At 22.6% G+C, this 22837-nt stretch overlaps 5 protein-coding genes across 5 annotated transcripts; 3 read left to right on the plus strand and 2 right to left on the minus strand. All coding sequences in view use genetic code 6, as the record gives it.

Annotated features, from left to right (window-relative positions):
* Positions 1-84: 84 nt before the first annotated feature.
* Positions 85-1290, minus strand: TTHERM_00254520 (hypothetical protein; the record flags this gene model as incomplete). The annotated part of the gene is made up of 1 exon (XM_001019105.1): positions 85-1290. One exon carries the CDS (start codon positions 1288-1290, stop codon positions 85-87), a length of 1206 nt encoding a protein of 401 aa, XP_001019105.1.
* Positions 1291-1869: 579 nt separating this feature from the next.
* TTHERM_00254530 (transmembrane protein, putative) lies at positions 1870-2373 on the plus strand (the record flags this gene model as incomplete). Its single annotated transcript, XM_001019106.1, has 1 exon — positions 1870-2373. The coding sequence occupies one exon, from the start codon at positions 1870-1872 to the stop codon at positions 2371-2373; it is 504 nt and encodes a 167-aa protein (XP_001019106.1).
* Positions 2374-3301: 928 nt separating this feature from the next.
* Positions 3302-4747, minus strand: TTHERM_00254540 (ser/thr phosphatase family protein; the record flags this gene model as incomplete). The annotated part of the gene is made up of 1 exon (XM_001019107.2): positions 3302-4747. One exon carries the CDS (start codon positions 4745-4747, stop codon positions 3302-3304), a length of 1446 nt encoding a protein of 481 aa, XP_001019107.2.
* Positions 4748-7114: 2367 nt separating this feature from the next.
* On the plus strand, positions 7115-8385 carry TTHERM_00254550 (kinase domain protein; the record flags this gene model as incomplete). The annotated part of the gene is made up of 5 exons (XM_001019108.3): positions 7115-7436; positions 7520-7702; positions 7807-7862; positions 7981-8064; positions 8119-8385. 5 exons carry the CDS (start codon positions 7115-7117, stop codon positions 8383-8385), a joined length of 912 nt encoding a protein of 303 aa, XP_001019108.2.
* A 1364-nt stretch (positions 8386-9749) lies between these two features.
* TTHERM_00254560 (PH domain protein) lies at positions 9750-22832 on the plus strand (the record flags this gene model as incomplete). The annotated part of the gene is made up of 15 exons (XM_001019109.3): positions 9750-10595; positions 11313-11743; positions 11870-12812; positions 12870-13854; positions 13923-14359; positions 14525-16855; positions 16924-17448; positions 17527-17829; positions 18123-18415; positions 18578-19213; positions 19287-19887; positions 19948-20691; positions 21411-21950; positions 22030-22656; positions 22713-22832. 15 exons carry the CDS (start codon positions 9750-9752, stop codon positions 22830-22832), a joined length of 10362 nt encoding a protein of 3453 aa, XP_001019109.2.
* Between the last annotated feature and the right edge of the window lie 5 nt (positions 22833-22837).

Raw genomic sequence — 22837 nt, forward strand, 5'->3', positions numbered from 1 at the left:
AAAAAATGTAAAATAAATTACATTCTATAAAACTCTTAAAACTTAATTTATTTTTTATATAACCTCTTTAGCAGTAAGTATCAATCACCATATCTAAAAATCCTTTACTTCTTTAAAATCTTGCAAATAAATATTACTATTATAGATATTGAATAGTGTAAAAAAGTAATTTTCAAAGGGTTTATATGTTTACCAATCTTCAAATTCATACAATTACTTGCCATCAATTTTGAATCTAAACACTTTATTTTTAAGCCAAATCTAAACTTTTATTTCTTTAAATGATCTAATTCCATACTATTTATAATCTCTTTAATTGACAAAATCTTAAATAATAGTATTCGTATTGTAACCAATAGCTAATCCTAATGTAATAGTAAGAGGTTTAAATTCTTCTCTGGTTTCCACATTTTTAATTGTAATTTCATATTTTTTTTCATGATTTAATACTTGATCTACATAAAATTGATGCCTTTAAGTAGCTAGTATATGTGTATAAGATTAATATTAAATTGAATTGAATTGTCCCTATTTTTGTGTAGCTACAACTTAAATTGGCAAGTGTATTTCATTTTATACTTAATTGCTAATTTCTGATGAGATTTTTGATAACAATTAAGAGATATCATAAAATTTTTCATTTAAAATAATATTACTAATAATTGTTTTTTAAGATTCGAAATAATCTTTTTTTGTTTTTATTTTCTCAAAAAAGGAATTAGACATATTGATTAAGGTATTTTCGCTTTCTTTCAAACGTACAAAATAGGAAACTAAAAAACTCTTGACACTGGAATTAAGAACTTTAAAATCATCTTTATTATTTATTATAGTTTCCTTAAATTGTTCAAACTTGCTCATTTCCTTTATTTTCTAAATTAAGTTGTGTTTTTCTACATCTAAATTACTAATGTCAGAGATTACTTTTTTTTCAATTTTGAAAATAAAGTCATTAATTTCTTTCTTCAGCTCTTAGAAATAATTTCTAACCAATTCTATTTCATTAAATTCACCAGAAGAACCAAACTTACAAATAAAATCGTTTAATTGTTTGAGATTTTTATCTTAAAAAGGAGGCCAGTTTTTAATAAAACTCTTATCATTTAAAATACTATCTATTGAAACAAATTTACTCACCTATAACTCATTATTAATGACACAGTTAAGACATCCTACTTAATATTGTAAAGTATCGTCAAGAAAAACTACTGATACTTTACTTTCTGGGTGCAATAAACAGTTTGCTATATTAAAACCACCTTAATTATCTTAAAAATTTACTTAGTTCATCAAAAAAAACTTTTAACACTAATTTTATTTATCTAAAATATTACCAATAAATAAACTTTGATTTTTAAATTAAAGGATTGAGAAATTATTATTATTATTATTTTTTCAAAAATATTAAATAAGAAATTCTTGTATAATGTTAATGAAATATTAAATTAATTAGCTGTATTTCATTATTGTAAAATTATTTATTATTTATATAAAAGCTATCTTTTTTATCATATTTTTAAATTTAAAAAAAACCATTTTTATTTTGATTTAAAACATTAAAAAATGTTTAAAAACTTAAAAGATTTAATGAAAAATAGATAAATTAATTTTCGTTATCATAAAAATGAATAAAAAAGAATATTCTAAGAAGATGAGAATAAACAACAACAATATTTACATGTATTATTAAACATTTTTAGAAGTAATTATACATTATTTCATTATTAGACTTAACAATAACATTATTTATTTATTGCTTTATTGCTTGTTAATATAAATTAAATTAGTATTGTTTCATTAATATAAAAAATTAAAAGAAATTTCTTTATATTAATATAAAAAATCAATAGTAAGTAATTAGAATCAAAAATGAGCTCACAAAAGTAAGAATAAATCAAATAAAAGATAGAGGAAAAGCAAAACAAGATGTTGGCTTATTTGACCAATGAAAATAAAAATGATAGTCAAATAAAGAAGTAATTCTACTTTATGGCTTAAAATCACGAAAAGTATCCTTTTATGAGTGATGATGACTTAACTTTATTTAGATCATCTTTAAAAAATATATAATTGCAAAATTTTGCCATTTTCTCTGTTTCCGCTGTATGCTCGGCCGCTATTTATAAAATATGTGGAGGATTTACTCCTAATGAGAAAAGACCATGGTTAAGAAGATTAAGACATGTTTCAGTAGTTGGTATCCCTTCGTTAATGATTCCATTTATATACTTCACTGTAGTTCCTAATGAGAGCTAGCAAAGTATAGTGAATCTATCTCATAAATATAGAGCTAAATTGATAGATCCAGAATTTAATAAAAAATTTATTTAAGAATAAATGGAAAGATATAGAAAACAATTAGAAAAATAATGAATTAATTAATTATTATTGATTTTAAAATTAAATAAATTTTGACTGAATTTAAATATTTAACAGTTTTATTTGCTATTGTTTTAATCATTGTGAATACTTTCATCATTTTATTTGAGTAAAGTAGATAATTTTAATTGCTTTAAGTAATTCTATTATGTTTTATAAATTTAACAAAAAACTTAGTTTAAAATATTCAAATAATAAAATTATATTTAAATTCAATAATTTTATTTATTTTTCAAGAGAGAAAAATTATTGATATTATTTTGGTAAACTAAATAAATTCATTTTTAAAAAATTACTTTCAGGTTTTTATTAAAAATTAATTTCAAATTATCTTCTTTAATTGAATTTTTTTGCTTTAGTTATGAAAATAACTTTAAAAAAAATACCTTAAAGTATTTTTAGTTCAATAAAAGATTTAGTATAATTAATTTTAAAATTATTTTTTAAGATTTTCATTTGAATCTTTTAAATAAAAATATATTAAATAGCCATATTAATTATTCATTTATTCAGTATATATTAATTTTTTCTTTTTTTAAATATCAAAATAAATATTTACTTATATTTTTATTTATTTAAGTTGGCCAATATAATGTTGCCATTTAATAATATATATTTCTTTTGATGTTTAAGTTTTCTTTAAATGATGAAATAAAAATTTCTTTAAATAATATATTCAATTAAAATAAAACAAAACAAATATCTAAATAAATTTATTTATTTTTGTTAAAGAAAATGACAAATATATAAATGTTTTTTTATAGATACCTGGTTAATATTTATATTTATTTATAGAAACCTTATTTTTAGCTTTATTTAATTCTTACTATCTGTCAACTAAATTTCTGGTATTTAATTAATAGAAAATTAAATAATTAAATTAAGCACCATAAATTAAGCCAATAAAAATTAAACTTAATTTTCAGATATTTATATAGTGCCCATAGTCGATAGTATTATTTTTGATATGATATGAATGATCAGAGTATATCATGGTTGGTTCAAGTGAGCTATTAGTCTAAGAATCATAGTTTAAAAACTAAATGAGGTTGTCGTTAATAATTTGGAGAGTTCCAAAACCTGGATCAAATGACCTGCTTAAAACCCATGTAGCGTTATAATATACATCAGTGTGTGCCATATCATCGCATCCAGCATTTCCTTGTAATATTTACATATAACTCTTAGGATTCAAAATAATATTTTGCTTGAATTATTAATAGGGCATTGTGTCATTTTAATACATAGGATAGTATTTAGTAGTTTCATGCTAATGAGCAGCCAAGAAAATATCAACTCCATACTTATAGAAGAGTTAATCGAATTATTGATATTGAACATAATAATCATAACAATCAGCTCTTCCTACACAGTAAATAGGCTTGTGGCCGAGGATAAATATCCATGGTTGATTTTTTCTATTCAAATTAGCAGCAATTAAATCTTTTTCTACTGATTATAACATTGATTCTTAGATTTATGGATCGATAACTCCAGTTCCATTGTTAAAGTAGTGCAAATTTACAGACAAGAAATGAACTTTTCCAATATTAAAGGAGAAGACATTGTTATTTTGCTAGCTAATATTGTTCATCATATGGAATTTTTGATTAACGAATGCAAAGTTTTAGCAATCTTCATGGTTACCAGGACTAAACATGTATGGCCAATAACTATAAAAAGGTTCCATAGAATTCATATAAATGTCTCCTTTAGTGGCATTGTTGTTATAAAACTCATAGGCGTAATCTCCTAAAAAGAGGATACCGTCGTATTCTTTCTTTTCCTCAACCAATTTAGATAAAGAGGAGATAGTATAATTTCCAGGTACTGAGATTTCATGATCTCCAAATGCTAAAAATTGTTGAATTTCATCTGATGATCTGTCTCTCTTAGGAATAATGCCTGTAAATACTCTTGGACTTTCATTAATGTTTCCATATATTTTGTAAGTAAATCTCTTTTAAAACGAGCATAAATCAAAAGTAAAATAGTGAACGAATTTCTAGTAGTAAACTTTTTCACAATTTTTTCCATTGTGGCAAAATTTCTCTCCATTCCAGCTTTATTCAACTACTGATTGTTTTACACCTAAAATAGGTTCAGCATTTTATTAGAAGAAATTCTTAGTTTCAAATAGTTCTGCTTCTTCATTAGTTTCAGGAAAGACAATAACATATGAATCTGAACATTAGTTAACAGTAGAAAAAGAAATCTAAAGTGTGTTAGTGCAACCTATTTCAGAATAGTCAGGAGAATAATACTCGCCTAAAGTCATGTAAACTGTTTCAGGATAGCAGTTATCATTTGAACTTACTAGACCTACTATAGAAAATAGGACCATCAAAAAGGCCACTTTCATACTCATTTTTCTAATTTGTAAATAAAATCCAAATTTAAAACTTTTGTTTTCTTTTCTTAATTAATTAATTATTTTCATGGAGCAAACTAAAAATATAAAGTAATTCCCCGATTAAGATTACATTATTTTCTATTAAATTATTAAGAAAAAATACAATATTGAAATATTCTTAAATACCATTCACTATCAGAAGCTAATCATCAAGGATTGAATGAATCAGTGATAAATTATATATACTTGCTTCATAAAATTTTATGATTGCTTTAATCATTATTTAAAAGTTAAGATATTTTGTAATTGTAAATCTCTCTTTTCTATTAGTAATTTTGATGATTTAAATAATTTATTCTTCTATCCATTAAATCAAAGAAAGCAACAATAGTTTTCTCATTAAATTTATAAATGTAAAAATTTGTTTTTTTTCTAAAATTAATCTATTTTTTAATTTCATTTTTTTTAAAATAAATAATTCATCTAATCAAACAACCTGTTGTTAATATCTTTTAGACAAGTTTTATTAAAAGTCTTAAATTATAAATGAAATTTATTATTCTTAATAATTCAAAAGTCATCCATAATTTACAATTTTAAATATATTTTTCATTTATTTTTATTAATTTCAAACAAAATCTAAAATCTTAAAAATACTTGTATAATTTAAAGTTATGTTTTTTTTATTTCATGATTATTTTATGAACTCTCAAAGTAAAAAATAAATCCTGAAATTAATAGTTTAAAATTAAACATTTTGGGTAAAAAATATTTAAATATTTTATGGTATAAATTATAAATTCTATTTAAATTAAGAAACACATTTAAAAATAATTTTGTGAAATAGAATAAAATTTTGAAAAAATGTGCTGTTGTAAATTGATAATACTGTTTAAGCTTATTAAATATTAAAAAATAAAATAAGAATTTAAATTTATTGAGAAATAACTGAAAAAATCAAATAAATAAAAGTTAAAAAACGCAATTAATAGTTTAAAAAAATAAAAAATAGGATATTTAATTTAAAAATCATAAATTCATTGATTTTTATAAAAAATTATTTATTTTAAATATATAATTACATTATTAAAAATCTTTTATTTTCTTAAAAAGAAATAATATGCTTAATAATTTATTATCTTATTCTAATTTATTTTATATTTAATAATTTTTAGATATTTCTATGAATAACAGTCATTTAATTATCTTTATATTGAAAGAAATAAATAGAAGTTAAATTTATTTTAAAATATTTAGTTTTATGCTAAAAATAATTTTTTTGTTTTAAAATATTTATATTAATAAAGCTGCTTTTTATTCTTCCAAAAAAATACATCTAAAAAAACAAATTAAAATAAAAAAAATTAAATTGCTCTAAACATTCTTTAAAACATGATGAATGTTTTATTTGAATCAAATATTTTATTTTTTGTTTCTAATTCGTTACACATACATAATATTTCATAAAAAATTTTATATATTTCATTAAAGTGCTAACTAACTACACTCTTTTTCAAAGTTTAATTTATCTTTTATACTTTATTTTTAGATTGAAAAAAAGTAATATTCCAACACTAATTTTTATTAAACTGATCTAAATTTAGCCAAATTTAATATTTTAAGATTTTTTATCTTAAAAATTCTTAGTTTCAAATGAAGATATAATCAACATAAATTAATTCCTCATTTATTGGTTAAATAATTTTTAAAGAGAGCATGTTAAGAATATTTATAAAATTAAAGTGATGAAATTTCTTTTTTATATTATTTTTATTAATGTTTTTCGTTGTTTTATTAATTTAAAAAAAATTTTTTAATATCTCTCAAATCTAAAAGTGGCTACCTAAATACTTCAAAAATACAATAAATAAGCGGAATTATTATTTGATTATATTTTTTTGTTTGCAAAACTCATAATAATTTAGTTTTTGTGAAAATAATATTTTTAAATATCAAATAAATATTTTTATGTATTTATGATATTTCATTTCAATTTTAGTTGAAATTCTTCATTACTTTAAAAATATTTGAAAAAAAATCTTTATAAATATTTTTTGATTTAATATTAAATATCTCGCAGCATTATTTACTTTTTTTAAATAGTTCTTCTACTTTATGGTCAAATGGGGCTACAAATTTCAAAAATATATTAAATTGGCAAAATTTATTTTTGTAAAATAGTACTTTCTGAAAAGTTCTAAGTTGCATAAGGCATAATTAATATGAATTAATTAGTTACTGGTATATATTTTGCTATTAATAACGATTATAAGGAAATAATTCACAAAAATTAATATAATTAATTAACAAACTAATAAGTTTTTTTGCTAATTAATTTTAAGACATCTAACAATCAATCTATTTAGAAAATCATTTATAAAAATGTCAATACAAATTGAAATTAACTCAGAGGGTGAAGCTTAAAATTCTTAAATTGTTGGATATCTCCTTGAAAGAGGATACAAAATAATCAAGCAGATTGGAAAAGGATATTATGGAGTTGTTTACAAGGCGCTGCATATAAAAGATAATACAATTGTAGCAATCAAAGGAATGGTTTTTAATTCACAAAATGAGAGGTAAAAGCTAATGAATGAATTCTAATGCCTTAAATCTATTGATCACCCAAATGTTATTAAGGTCTTAGAATACATAGCCTATCCAGATAACTCATGTGGCTTTTACTCTATGGAATTCTGTCAAAGTATTTCTTATATTTTAATAATTTATATTCTTAACATTAAGCCTCGATTTGTTTTTTTACTCAATACACATTCAATATAAAAGGTGATTTGGCAGAAGTGCTTGAAAAACATAGAAAACAAAAAACTTGGTTAAATTAAGAAGATATTTATTTTATAGCAAATTAAATACTGCAAGGACTAAAAGCAATACACTAAAAAAATATTATCCATTTCAATATAAGTTGCGAAAATGTTTTATTAGGCTAGGACGGACAATATAAAATAGGTAAATATTAATTACTATTTGTTATGTTTCAATTAAATTTCTAAATTTTAATTTTTTCTTTCTTTCTGTGCAAATTTTTAATAACTCAAATTAATAATAAATAGGTGATTTTGGAGAGTGTAAAAGATTAAATTAAGGGGAAAATTCTTCAAAAACTCATGTAAATTCTTCCTCAAATTATTGCTCTAAATCTGCTCAACAAAATAAAATCAAAGCGAGTCGAAAATTTAGAGGCATTTTGTTAATTAAGAATTCATTTTATTTAACTAAATAAAAAGGGTGAATGCTCAAGAAAATATGGCTCACCAGAACAGCTTCATAAACTACTCCAAGTGAAGGACATACAACATTACACATAAAGCGTAAGCGCTTTTAGTATAATTTTAAATTATTAATAAGAAAATAATTATAAAAAGAGTGACATTTATAGTCTTGGCATTGTCTATTACTATCTAACTAATAGAACTCTAGATTATGAGCATGTTCCTATCTTTAAAAAAGTTGAATTTCATTCATTCTTAAACCCAGAATACAGCTAATTTAATACTTTGATTAGCTAAATGATTTAATTTAGACAAGAAGACAGAGTTAAACTACACTCTGTTGAAAACACTCTTTCCTATCTTATACAAAATAATAACTAAAACTCACTTAAATAAATCTACTAAAATGTTTCTAGCTGATAAAAATATAAAAAAATTAAAGGTTATTTTAATATACTCTAAAAAAACAAACTACTATATTAATAAATTAATTTAGCCAAATATTTTAATTAAAAAACTAAAAATTTAATTATTTAATTGCAACCAACATAAACAATTCATTTATTTCCTTTTAAAGTTATAATATTTGTACTTACATTTCTTGTTAGATATTTATTATTATTTTATATATATTAGTATTTAATCTTTCTTTACATTTTAATATTAGCTTTTTTAATCAATTCTTAAATAAGTTGAATATAAAAATAAAATTTTAAAATAAAAAATAATTCACTTTCTTCAAGTATTTTCTTAAAGTATGAACACAAATTCCATTTCAGTAAGAGCATAAAAAAAAAAATATTTAATTTCTTTAGTTATAAAAATTTTAAGCATTTTTAAATAAAGTTAAATTATTTGAATTATTTAAAAAAAAATATTTTAAGTTAATAAAATTAAATCAACTAATTTTGCATTTTCGTTAATTTTAATTTAATTAGTAACCTAATTAGTAAGTATATATAATATAACTATAAGATATTATAAAAGTATATGTAGAGAGTAGAGTCAATATTTTTTTAGCAATTTTTATTATAAAATTATCCATATTTTTATATTTATTGTAATTATTAAACTAATCAAGCCATTTAAAATAATATTTTTTTACTTTTAAAATATAAATAAACTAAAAAAGTAGTTAATTACAATATTTTAATTTTTATTATATTTATTTGAAAATAGTATTCTTAATTAAGAATTTTTATATTTTCAAAATTAAATTATTATATTGTTGTTCATAAAAATATTTTAAACTAAATAGAATTTATTATTTAACAGATTTTATCAATTTATGTTGAAAAATCATTAAGCAATTTATTATTAAAAAATTATTTTTATAAATTATTGAAATTAATAAGAAGATATTTAAATGAATATTGTACAAGTAAATTAAAGAAATAACAAATTAATTTATTAAAAAAAATATATTTTAGTTTTTAGAATATTTTTCTGGAATTGAAAGATATTTAGATAAACAATTATTTGTTTTTTAGGATTTATTTATCTGATGATAATAGAATAGAAAAGTGCTCTCACCTTTTTATTGACTTTTATATGATAAAAAATATTTAATTAAATTGATTATAATAAGAATTTAATAATATTGTTATCAAATAAATTAAAATTAGATAGGTAGGTAGGTCATTAGTAAAACAATTAAATATATATTTATAGCTAGAAAACAAAAAGACATTTTTATTTAGTATTTAGATTTTATTAAAGAATTATTTTGTCTTTTCACTTGATAAGTGTTCAATAGTGTGCGTTTTTATATTTGAGTAAAAGAAATGTTAAAAGACCTCTTTACCAGACTTCTAAATAGAATAGCTGGTGAATATATTGTTGGTTTGACTAAAGAAAATTTAAAATAATTTGGAATATTTTCTGGTGAAGTCAAAATTTAAAATGTTTCGCTCAACCCAAGTGTTATAGATATACTAAATCTTCCAATAAGCCATCAATTTTCTAGAATAGAGAAATTTGAGCTTAAAGCCCCTATATAAAGTATTGGATCTAAACCAGTAGAATTATTATTAGATGGCCTATATTTGGTTGTAACACCTAAAGAAAAAAAAGAATGGACTTTCTAAGATTACAATTCCCTTAGACTGAAGCTGTTGAATATTGAAACATTTACCATTGAATGTCTTTAAAAAATAGCAGCAAAGTAATAAGAATAAAGTAAATCAGGCGAAAAAGATGCTGGATATATGTAAAAGCTAACTATGAAAATAGTGGATAATTTATAAGTCACAATAAAAAATATTCATGTCAGATTCGAAGACACTATCACAAAAAGATATTCATGGGGTTTCTGCTTAGATAAAATAGAAACTTTTACAATAAATAAAGATGGGGAACAGACTTTCATAGATAGAACTGTTTAAGCAAATAAAAATGAGCCAACAAGAAAATTATTAATAATATCGAATGCTGGTATCTATTGGAATGCTCATGAAGAAAGGTTTATTTATGATTCTCCCAATCATCGAAGAGTTCAAATTATGAATGGGATGATCATGAAAGAAGGCTAACTATAAACTGAAGAACCAGTTGATTTCCTTTTAAAAATCTCATTTTAGGTCAGTTTAATCATGAACAACAAAGGAAATTTCGAAGTGCCCGAAATTTAAGTATTATTATTCATAAATATTTCTTATGAATCAATTTATTTCAAAATAAACAAATCAAAAAAAAAAATGATTATTAAATATAAGAATAAAATGTAATTGAATAATACAGAATAAGTAAAAATTATAGTAGAAAATGGTTTAAGACAATTGAAATAGTATATAAAATAGTAAGTTATTCAAAAAGAGAGACTAAGTTATAAGAAAATCGAATAGATAAAAAGAAAAATATTATAAAACAATAAATAAAATATAAAATCATTAAATAAATTAATATTGAAAAAAAAAAAGATTAAATTTTCAATAAAAAATATGGATAAAATATCTTTCTAAATATTTTTTTGAAGTAAAATAATAAAATGTAATTGAATAATACAGAATAAGTAAAAATTATAGTAGAAAATGGTTTAAGACAATTGAAATAGTATATAAAATAGTAAGTTATTCAAAGAGAGGCTAAGTTATAAGAAAATCGAATAGATAAAAAGAAAAATATTATAAAACAATAAATAAAATATAAAATCATTAAATAAATTAATATTGAAAAAAAAAAAGATAAAATTTTCAAAAAAAAAATTAATAAAATATCTTTCGAAATATTTTTTGAAGTGAAATAAAAAAAAATGTTTTTGATAAATGAAATAAATAGGATTTTTTTAAAATGAAAATTAAAAATTTTTTAATTGAATTATTAATTTATTAATTTGTTTGATATTTTAGGTTAAATTAAATCTTGATAGCATAGATCTCCATTTGCAACAAAGATAATTGCAACAGATTATTGAATAGCTTGAGTATGCTTTTGAGTATGCAAAAGAAATAGCAATTAGAAAGAAAAATAATAAAAATATAGATGCATAGGAAATTGAAAGATTATCAAATATATTTTCTACACATCACAATAAAATTATGTAATAAGATAAAGATAATCAAACAGTTTAATGCTTAAGTGAAGTTGAAAAAGCAGAATATGAAGATGCTGTTATCAAGTTAGACATTGAAATTCTACAAGAAAGGGCGAAAAAAATTATTTTTGAAATATAAAAAGCAATTAAAATAAAGGAGCTTGAAAATAAAAAGAAAGGGTAAAAATAAGGATTTATGAGTTATATTTTCAAAGCACCAAAAGACTTAATTACAGAAGATGAAAAGTAATTTAAATAATTTTATTCTTTTAAATAATAAAATTTACTTGTTTTAGATCTATCTTATGAATTACTAATTAATTTCAAATCATAAAATTGTGCTTTTCAAAAAATTAATATTTTATTTTGAAGAAATTAAATAAAGCAGTTTATTGATGAAAACTTTAGTGAAGAGGCTATTGACGCACCTAAGGTTATTAGACCTAAAGAATATGTTTATTGTACTGTAGACTTAACTTTGAAAGGAGCTTGCATTAAGCTTAGTAATGATCTAGGCTCTACAGTATAGTGCTTGTTATTTTAGCTTAACTATATCAATGGAAATTTTAAGTTGCGTGAAGAAAATAGCGAAGTAAAAGTCACTCTTAAAAGTTTGTAGTTGAAAATGATTGATGAATTTTTAGGAAGTAATACAGCAAAAACTTTAAATATCTTAAATCCTACTATTGAAAAGAGTACTTATCCTTTGATCGAGTGTACTTTCATCTCCAACCCATTAGATGCTCCTCACATTGATAAAGTTATTGACATAAAAATTAGATCAGTCAGATTTAATTACGATTCTCACCTAGTCCTTCGACTCACTTAGTTTTTTGATATTTAATTTAAAGATGAGCAATTTAAATAATCTGCTTAGGAATAAATTTCTGATTAAATTCATAAGGAGCAATTCTCTTTGTAGGAAAGAATGAAGAATGATACAGTTCTTAAATTTAATTTAGATTTAGATTCACCTGTTATTGTCATTCCACTTAAACAAAATGGAATGATATCCAATTAAGCATGGGTTATAAATTTAGGTAATCTAAAAGTAAATACGATTTAAGATGTTCTCAAACCAAATCTACCATTTGAGATAAAGGCATTAGATATGTACAACATTTAACTATCTAAAACGAAGCTGACTTTTTTTGAATCAATAGAGCTGTATAATAACTATATAAATTCAAGTAAATCCTAATAAATATAAGATCACTTTTCTGAGAATTCATAATTCTATAATACCGTTGATGATTTCTCTATTAATTTAAGTGCTACTCTTGTCAAACAACCTGCACAAGGAAAAATACAAAAAGTATTATTTTTAATTCAATAATTTGCTATTTTATTTAGCATTTATATAAATAAATAGGCAAATATCTTAATTGAAGGAGGCATAGATAAGATAAATCTTAGAATGAATCCAAGTGTTTATGAGAAATTATTGAGTATTGGTGATTGTTTTGAAATACCAATCGATGAACTAAAGTTGCCTAGAAAGCAAACACTAGAATAAGTAGAACAAAAGAAAAATGTTTTATTAAGTAGATCTATTAAAAGTGGTATCATATTTAAAAGAGGCAAGACACTAAAAAATTGGGTAAGGTATACTGGTGTTTTATCAGGTGGTTACATTTATTTATTCTCAAATTCCTATGATCTTAAAGCGTAAGAAGTAATATGGGTCAAGAACTCTATAATAACAAGAGTTGATGAGAGTATTGTTGGCTTTAAGAATGCATTTAGCGTTAAAAATAAATACACCGATATTTATTTTGCCTGTGAAAAAGAAAACGCTACCAACTCATGGATAGAAAATATTGAAAAAATAAGAACTTAAATTACAAAAAATGTAATTACTGAGAAAGATTTGGAGTAATTTGGAAATAATTAAAAGCTTAGCTCAAATGAACTAGAAAAGCAGCAAAAAAATAATTTAGACTAAATCTTGATTGAATCCCATTTTTAGATTGGAAACATTTAGTTATCATTATTCGATGAGACTAAGTATTCAGAAAAACCATTTTTAGTTCTAAAAACACAGAAGCTAGCTTTAGATTATTTCGAGAGAAAACAAAAGACAAATGTTGGCCTTGCTTTAGGTGGACTATTTTTATCTGACTATCTCTATTCTTACAAAGATAACAATTTAAATGATTTTATAACCAGTTCATTAGAATCAGATCAAAACTAAAATGATCTTATTTAAGTTAGCCTAATAATGCTTGATAAAGGGCATCCTGAATATCAAAATGTAGACTTGAATATTGACTTAAAGTTCAATAATCTTACTCTTAATTACAAACCAGATACTCTTGCTAAAATACTCACATTTTTCTAGGCAGAATCTAATATTGGTAAATTTATTTATTTATTTAAAACAATTAATTAAATCATTTATTTATTTAAAATTTATTTAAAAAAGATTTCTCAAATAAAGAAAGTATAAGTGGTAATTTAAGTGAAACTATGGCTTCTGGAAAAATAAGCTCACTGAATTCAAATAATACTAAAAATTAAGGGTCTAAGCAGTAAGAATCACCAAAATTTAAAAATTCAGATTCTCCATCCTCTAAAAGTTAAGATTTATAAGATTGCTCAACAATTCTGTTGCAAGCGAATGTTTAAATAAACTAGATAAAGATTGTTTTAATTAACTTCAAAAACAGACTTCCCATCAATGACTTACAGATAAATAATATTAACATTGAAACTAAGCTAAGATCTGATGAAATAGCCATAAAAAGCTCCTTAGGCAATTTAAGAGTAAGAGACTCAACAAATTATCCGAACACGATCTATTCTGAAGAAGATTGGAAAAATATTCAATATTAAGAAATTCTAGGAATACTAAATAAAAATGTAAATTAATTTTTTTAAAGAGTTTTTGCAATTAAAAAAACAAACAAATTTTTAATAATTTTTTTTCCTCATTTAATTTTTGAACTTTTCTTTCTTTCTTTTTTTATTTATTTGCATTTGAAATTAATATGAATAAAATAATTATTTATGAACTTTTTATTTTAGAACTCATCTAACTTATTGGAAGTTGATTTTAGAATGCTATTTGAAGGATCTAGTAAGATATAATCTGACAATGTTGATACTTTTGTCAATTTAGTTTTTAATTCTATTCATCTTAACTATATTTAAGCACCTGTTTTGAGGTTTATTGATTATATCTTACAGTAGTTTTTGGAATGTTTGGAAAATCCAAATTCTTTTATTCATGAATCAGAAATAGTTGAAAAGTATAAAATCTCCTTTTTTAAGGATTTAGATAAAGCTTAGGATCCTGTCCTTTGTTTAGATAAAATAGGAGGGAAAAAAATAGCAGAATTATTAGAGAAACCATTACTTTTTAAGCTAGATATTTTGATCAAGAATCCATTAATAACTCTTAAACCAAATCCTTAATCTGGTGAGTATTTACAAGCAGACTTAGGTGTAATCAAAGTTACAAATAAGGTAGTTAAGGATTCTAGCAGATTATTGGAATGTAAGATAAAAAATGAAATAAAAGAAACATATAGCGATATTTATGAAGTAAATGCTGAGAATATGCTAATTAGAGTAATTAAAGGAGACTAAGTTACAGAAATAACTCAAAAATTTAACTTGAATGTTAGTGTTAATCTTGCTAACTATTTTTATTAATATAAATACATTTATGGAAATGATATTAAAATAGATACAACTATTAAAGTTTACAACCATATCAGTCCTATTATTTTTAGAATTTCTAATGAAAACTATAATTTGATAATGAAGTGTGTCATGCATAACATAGCTTATGATGATGGCTGTGATAGATTCTTAGTAAATGACTGGGAAAGGAATTAAAAGCCTTAAGCAGTATTAGAGAAGATGATTAAAAAGTAAGAAGACAGCAAACTTAAAAGAACTATGAATTTAGCATACTAGTATTTTGATAAAGATGGAGTTTTTGTTCAAGTAGATCTAGAAAATCTATCTGTATTTGCCCTTGATCAAGAAAATAACCTTCCTTTTGTCAAATTCACTGTGGAAGGCATGAGGGTAATTTAAATAATAGATGAAAACATTGATAAGGAAGATATTTATGATAAAACCTTAAAAACTAAAATTTATGCTAAAAAATTGAATGCTTCCTGCTTTAGCTTGATAAATGGAGAATATGTAGAGAGTAGTTTGCTTGGTGAAGAAATAGTCTAAAAAACGTACAGCTTAGAAGAATTATAAGATATAAACGTTTTAATTAATAATGAAAATTAGTATAATGTTCAATCAGAATATTAAATTAATAGACAATCATAAATATAATTTGAATTTGAGTTACTGCCTAATGATGACAAGGAAATGGAAATCAGTATTCAGAATTGTAAGGTGTAAGCTAAAGTTAGACATCTTCTTGCGATTGCGGATTTCTTTGATTTAGATGCTAGTGTTGATGCTCCTGAACCAGTTTTTAAAGTAGAATTAACTTAAGAATAGATTTAGGAAAAGTAAAAAGCTGAATAGTAAATTAAATAATACAATAAAGAAATGAGATAAGGCGTTTAAACAAAATTGAAAATAAACATTCAAAATTTTATAATTTGTACACCTTGCCCAGATGAAGTGAATGTTATAGCTATCAGATGCGAATTAGATTTCAATTTGAAAATGTAAGAATTAGGAGCTAAGCAAACAGAAAAATCATAATACTATTAATAAATGAGTAATTAAAAAAATATTGCATAGTAAATAAATGAAACAATTAATATGTCAGCCAACTTGAAAAAATTAGAAATTTTCATTTGCAACCAAGAAGAACTGAAAACAAAAGATTTTAAGAAAGTCTTAAAAAGGAATATACTTCTTCCACTGGATTTAAATTTCAAAAAAATAGAGTATTTACTTCCTTAAGAAAATAATCTCTTTTCAAATAAGACAAGCATAGAAACTTAGCTTTTAAAAGCAGTTTTAAAAATAACATTCTAAGATCTCACATTAGTCAATCAAACTATAGTAATTATATAAGAAGATATCAAAAACTAACCTGAAAGGTTAAGCAGAAAAGTAGAAATTCCTCTGCAAGAAAAAGATAAAATCTAAAGTGAAGATGAGTTAAATGTAAACTAATAAACAAGACCTACAACACTTATACCTAAACTTACTGAGGAACAAAAAATAAAATAAGAATTAGAGTAAGTTGAGTCAAAATTAATTTAAATAGCTCAACATTAGGTATAGGTCAATGAAGTGGATTTATTTATTGATATTTAAGGCCTAGAAATAATTATTATAAATGACTTGAATTCTTCCTATGTTCCTGTATTAGATTTGAACCTCTATGAAATGAATGTCAAATTTAACCAAAACAATATCTAAGCTAAAGTAATTATTAATTTTTTACATTTAAAAATGAATTTAAAACTTAAAAAAATTTATTTTCTAATAATAAGCTTACTTCTAGTTTTGAATTAGGTGCTGAATATTATAATGCTAAAGTAGGTTTATGGGAGCCTATAATAGAAAAAGTAGGCTTTACTGTTGATTTTATTAAAAGCGAAGTAAGCAATGTGAAATAGCTAATTACAATTGAGATGAATCCAAATTACAGAACGCTTAACTTAACTGTATCCACTTAATTCTTATATCTCCTCTCAAGAATCAATTACACAATTAGAAAGGAAATCATCCCTGCTGTTAGGAAAACAAGAGAATCATATATTTGGAGTACTAATTTTTCGTCATTGCAACACTCTGAGGTGCAAAAGGAAGAAACTTCAGATGAAGAAAATTTGCAAGAGATATCCCCATATGCTGTTAGAAATGAAACAGGATATCCTATTGAAATAATCACAGACTTAAATAACATTTAAAATTCTTAAAACATTCCCTTAGTATCCGAGTAAAAAATCTATAAATGTTATTTAAATAACTTCCAAGAAAAAAACTTTAAAGTTGATATGATGGAGTCCAAAATAGTATTTATTTATTTATTTATTTATTTTCTTTTTATAAAATAAAATATATTTATTTATTGATGGTAATAAATTAAATAGGTAAATGACAAAAAAGAAACATTTGTTTTCAAAAAAAGTAGTGAATAGGTTAAAGTTAAAGTATTAGTTCCTAATAAGAATTTGAAATATATTTAGCAAATAGACTTAGACAAAGTGCGTAGTAGCTTAAGGGTCTGCAAAAATGAAAATAACATAAAATTATATTATGTTATAACTGAAGTCAAGCTTGATAATTTTACTTTTAAAAAGGTTCTAAACATTTCTTCTCCTTATTAGTTCTTTAATGGATGTAACTATGTTCTATAACTCACTATTTTTGATGAAAATCAGATTCAAAAGCAGGTATTTATTTATTTAATTTATTCTCACTTGAATTGAATTTTTACTGTAAATAATTTCTTAACAATCACTTAATTAAGTGAATACTTTATCCAAAGTAGATTAATCCCATTTATAAATTAATATTTGTTAGTTAAGATTATAAATATTAAGCTAATCATTCAAAGTAGATTGATTGATTCCATTTTTAAAAGATAATTATGATAATAAGATTATTTATTTTTAAATTACTAACTCTAAATAAAATATTTTTGTCTTATTTTTTTATAAATAATATTTTGCATTTAAAATAAAAGGTGTTCAATATTAAGAAAAATCAGAAATTCCCTATTCCTATAGATCTTCTAAATGGATTTTTTAGTGTTACTTTAGAAAAAAGTGAATATAAATCAAAAATTTACAATTATAACGTACTTAGAAATAGTATGCTTAATTAAGCGCAAGAAATTTAGCTATCAGATAAATTTTTAATACTTAGAGTAAATCAAGACATTTAAAATTAGAAGTGTACAATATTTTCTTTGGAACCTCCTTACAAAATTAAAAACTGCTTACCAAAACCTATACTTTTCTAATTTATTAACAACAAGTAAGATATTCTTAATTTATTCTAGCTAAACACAAAACTATTTTAATACAAACAAACATTTTGCTTAGTTTTATTTTTAAAAATATATTTTTTATTGAAACAATTCATTCATTTTACTAAAAGCTATTTATTTATATTTTATTTTATTTTTTATGAATAAAGTTCGTCAGAAAACAAGGTAGCAAGATCGAAAAGACAAACAGATTCTTCCAAAAATATGAATAGCGGATAAGTTTATGAATTTTATAACTGTTCTTAAAATATAGAATCAGTTATCAGTTTGCAGATTCCTAACCATTTCTATAGTAATGAGGCTAAAATGATTGGTAATTAAATTGAAAGAGTAGCCATTAAAGATTTTAATGGAAATCAAAGTGAAATATCTATTCATCAAAAAGAATAAACTGTTTAAGGATGTAAGTATCTATACATATACTGCAAAGGTTATCTAATAAATGAAAGTCCTTAAAAATTAAACATTTACACATCAATTTAGAAAAAAAAATCAGAATGCAGGATTGTTGGAGGTTAAAATCAGATTTATGAGGAAGAATCTTTAAATACTAACTTTATTTTATTCGGCAACGACACTGGGGAATAATTAAGTATCTAAGACTATAAATATGATAAAATTTCTTAACCAGTTAGTATAGGAGGTGTGGGAACAACTTAGTTAGACTTATACACATTAAATGATTTCTTGATACCTATTTATTAGACAGTAGGAGTTAATGTTTCCATTAAAAACGTAGATTATGATTAAAAGCTGTTTTCAAAAGTGATTACTATTTCTCCTAGGTAAGCTTTTATTTATTAAATTATTTAAAACATTTTTAAATGTATTTTATTGGTTAAATGTATTTTGTAATAGGTTTATATTAGTTAATAAGACAGGACATTAGATTTATATTAAGTAGAAAGGGTATGATGATAAAGTTACAGCAATAGAAAAAGATACCAGAATTCCTTTGTTTTGGTATGATTAAAGTGAGAGCAGATTTTTATCAATTAAGTTATAAGAAGAAGCAAATGAGTGGAATTGGAGTGGAAATTTAAATGTTCAAGAGCTCGGAACTGTGAACTTTATGGTAAGAAGTACTTAAGATAAATTAAATGTAGTTTTCTTAAGGACTGATGTGCGATCTGATGATTCAAATATTTACATAGTAATTGAAAAAGTCAGCGATAAAGAAAAACCTTATTTGATATAAAATCTTACTTCTAGTGTTACTATAAATTTGTATGATTTTAATGTATCTCTCTTGCCATTATCTGAAAATTATGACTCTGCATAGCTTGATTAGTAATACCATTTTTCATGGGAACATCCATTTGATAGAGAAAAGAAACTTTATTTATAATTGATACCAAAATAAAAAAACTATCAGCTTCTCAATTATAACTTATCACCTGACTAAATTTATCTTCGAGATAAATTATAATTATCTCCTTAAGGATTAAATAAAAATTAGGTAAATGACTTATTTATAATTAAATGACAAATTTATAAGTAAAATTTTTAATTTATTTAGTTTTAGAATATTTACATTAAATTGTCAATTGAGATTGACGGTTTTACAAGAATTATTAAATTCGAAGACTCGTATAAAGATGAACCTGTTACATAGTAAGAAAAGGAAGAGCTAAGACAAAAGATAGAAAAATAAATAGAGTAAAAGCATTTTCCATAAAATTTGGGACAACCAAAAAAACTTAGCCTCAAGGAAAGTTAACAAAAAAATTAAGAAGAATCAAATTCTCTATTAAAAAATAAAATTGAATAGTAGATAAGTGTTTATATAAAATAGATTGGTATTTCAGTAGTTTAAAATCATAGAATAAATGAGAAGCCAAAAGAGATAATCTATGTAACAATAAAAGGAGTTGAGTTTATTACTATAAAAAAATAAGAATTAATGACGAATCAGCTTAGAGTAAAACTCTTGAATATTGACCAAAATAACAGTTACAACATTTCTAATCCTGTAATTTTAACTCCAAATAAATATTCTCAGTACAATAAAGATAAAACCAACAATTTTTTCATAAACATCATGGTAGAATAAAACTTAGTAGCTAAAAACCTTACTCTCTTTAATAACCTAGTTTTAGAAATTGATCCTTTCACAATTAGAATAGAAGATTAATTAGTTAATGTTGTATAGGATTTTATAAATACCGTAGAAGAAGTCTAATATACTGTAGAAAGTTCTCATTTGAGTTCAATTAAAAATCAAATCGATGAGTCTGCAAGCTTAAAAAAAAATCAAAACAAAGTAAAATTTTTCTTGACAAAAATTTTTTTATTTTTATGAAAACACTTGATTTAGTTTTGTGCGAAAAAAAAAATATTTTTATATAAATTTGGTTTTGATTTAAAAAATTTTATTTTCATTTAGTCACAAATAAATCCTGCGAACTTTAAAAATTACTTGACTTAAATAAATTTATTATTCAAATAATTTATTTTTATATTTAAATCATAATAAAAAGCATAGAATATTTTAAAGATATTTAATAAAAAATCAATCTAACTTTTAAATAAACAATCTAAAAATCTAACAAAAAAAACAGCAAAACAACAAAAAAACAAACAAATACATGAAAATTATTGAAAAATATTTATTTAAAAAAAAAATGATTTATTAAATTTTAAAATGATAAAAAACTGAATAAATATTCAATAAAAAGTCAATCTAAGAAACAAAAAATCTAATAATCTAACAAAAGACAAGCAAACTAATACATGAAAATTATTCAAAAAATGTTTATTTTTATTAAAAAAATCATTAATTAAATTTTAAAATGATAAAAAACAAACTGAATAAATATTTAATAAAAAATAAATCTAAAAAACAAAAAATCTAATAATCTAACAAAAGACAAGCAATACATGAAAATTATTCAAAAAATGTTTATTTTTATTAAAAAAATGATTAATTAAATTTTAAAATGATAAAAAACAAACTGAATAAATATTTAATAAAAAATATAGAATAAAAAATTCAAATGGTAAGAATGTGAAATTCCTCCAAGTAGTATTCCTACGTTTATAAATCAGCTAATCCTATCTAATATTGAAGCTAATCTTATAATCAAAGGTAATTTTAAAACAAGCACACAGAGCTCAAACTTTTTTAAGCAAATATTTTCTGCACTTGGTGTTGTTTTAGCTGACATAGAATCACCTATTAAGTTAAATGGAATAAAACTTATTAACTGCTTTGAAACACCCTCTGGCATCACTAGTAAATTAACAGATCACTATAAAACTTAAGCTATTAGAGAAGTTCTAAAGGCATGTGGATCATTCAATATTATTGGTAATCCAGTTGGACTCTTCTAAAATATTTCCACAGGTGTAATTGATCTTATTTAAAAACCTGCTGAAGGTTTTGTCAAAGGACCTCTTGAAGGCGGATTAGGTATTATGGAAGGAGCTTCTTCTTTAATCAAAAATACTATGGCGGGAGCTTTTAATTCAGTTAATAAGATAACTGGGTCTTTATCTAGTGGAGTGTCTGCTTTATGCATGGTACTTACTTACTTTTTAAAAATAAAAATTATAAGCATGATTTATTTTTTAAATTGATAACAAACAATATTTTATTTAGGACGAAGAATACTTACAAGAAAGAGAGAGAAAGAATTAAATTAAACCAAAAAATGTTTTAGATGGAGCCACATAAGGAATCACTTCCATAGTATCAGGTGTTACTAAAGGAATCACAGGCGTTTTGGTAAATCCTTTTGAAGGAGCTAAAAAGGGAGGAGCTTTTGGTTTGCTAAAAGGAGTTGGTTTAGGAATTGCTGGGCTTATTACTAAACCTGTTTCTGGAGTTTTAGACGCCGCTTCTTCCGTAACAGGTGGAATAAAAAATAATATAATGCTAGGAGATGAAAAAGCTAATGAAGTTAGACTTAGAAATCCTAGAGTTTTCTATGGAAGAGAAGGATTTTACAAAGAATTCATTGAAATTGATGCTGCAATGAAAGCGATTCTCCACACTACTTCTAAAGGAAAATATTAAAATGTTGACTATTTATAAGCTTATTTGATTGATGGGGATGGAGAAAACTAGAAAAATAATGTAGTCTTAGTAATAAGTTATGAAATTATTTTACTTTTTGATGCATCAAGAAAAAAGAAATGGTATTTTGAGACTAGTGGATTTTGTAGAGTAGAACTCAAATAAAATGGAATTTAACTTTATTGTTAAAATGAAATTTAAAAACTAAAAGTAAGTTTTTATCAAATTTTTATATAATTTTCTTAAGTAAATTTTAAAAAATATAGAATAAAAGTGCATTCGTTGCCATTAAAAAAGATGATCAGAAGGAATATATTTTCAATTAGATTAACACTCTTAAATTCTAATTAGAAGAAGAAAAAAAAATTAGTCAGCTAGATAATTGATTAAA

Source organism: Tetrahymena thermophila, assembly GCF_000189635.1.
Source record: "Tetrahymena thermophila SB210 genomic scaffold scf_8254590, whole genome shotgun sequence".
NCBI classification, from domain to species: domain Eukaryota; phylum Ciliophora; class Oligohymenophorea; order Hymenostomatida; family Tetrahymenidae; genus Tetrahymena; species Tetrahymena thermophila.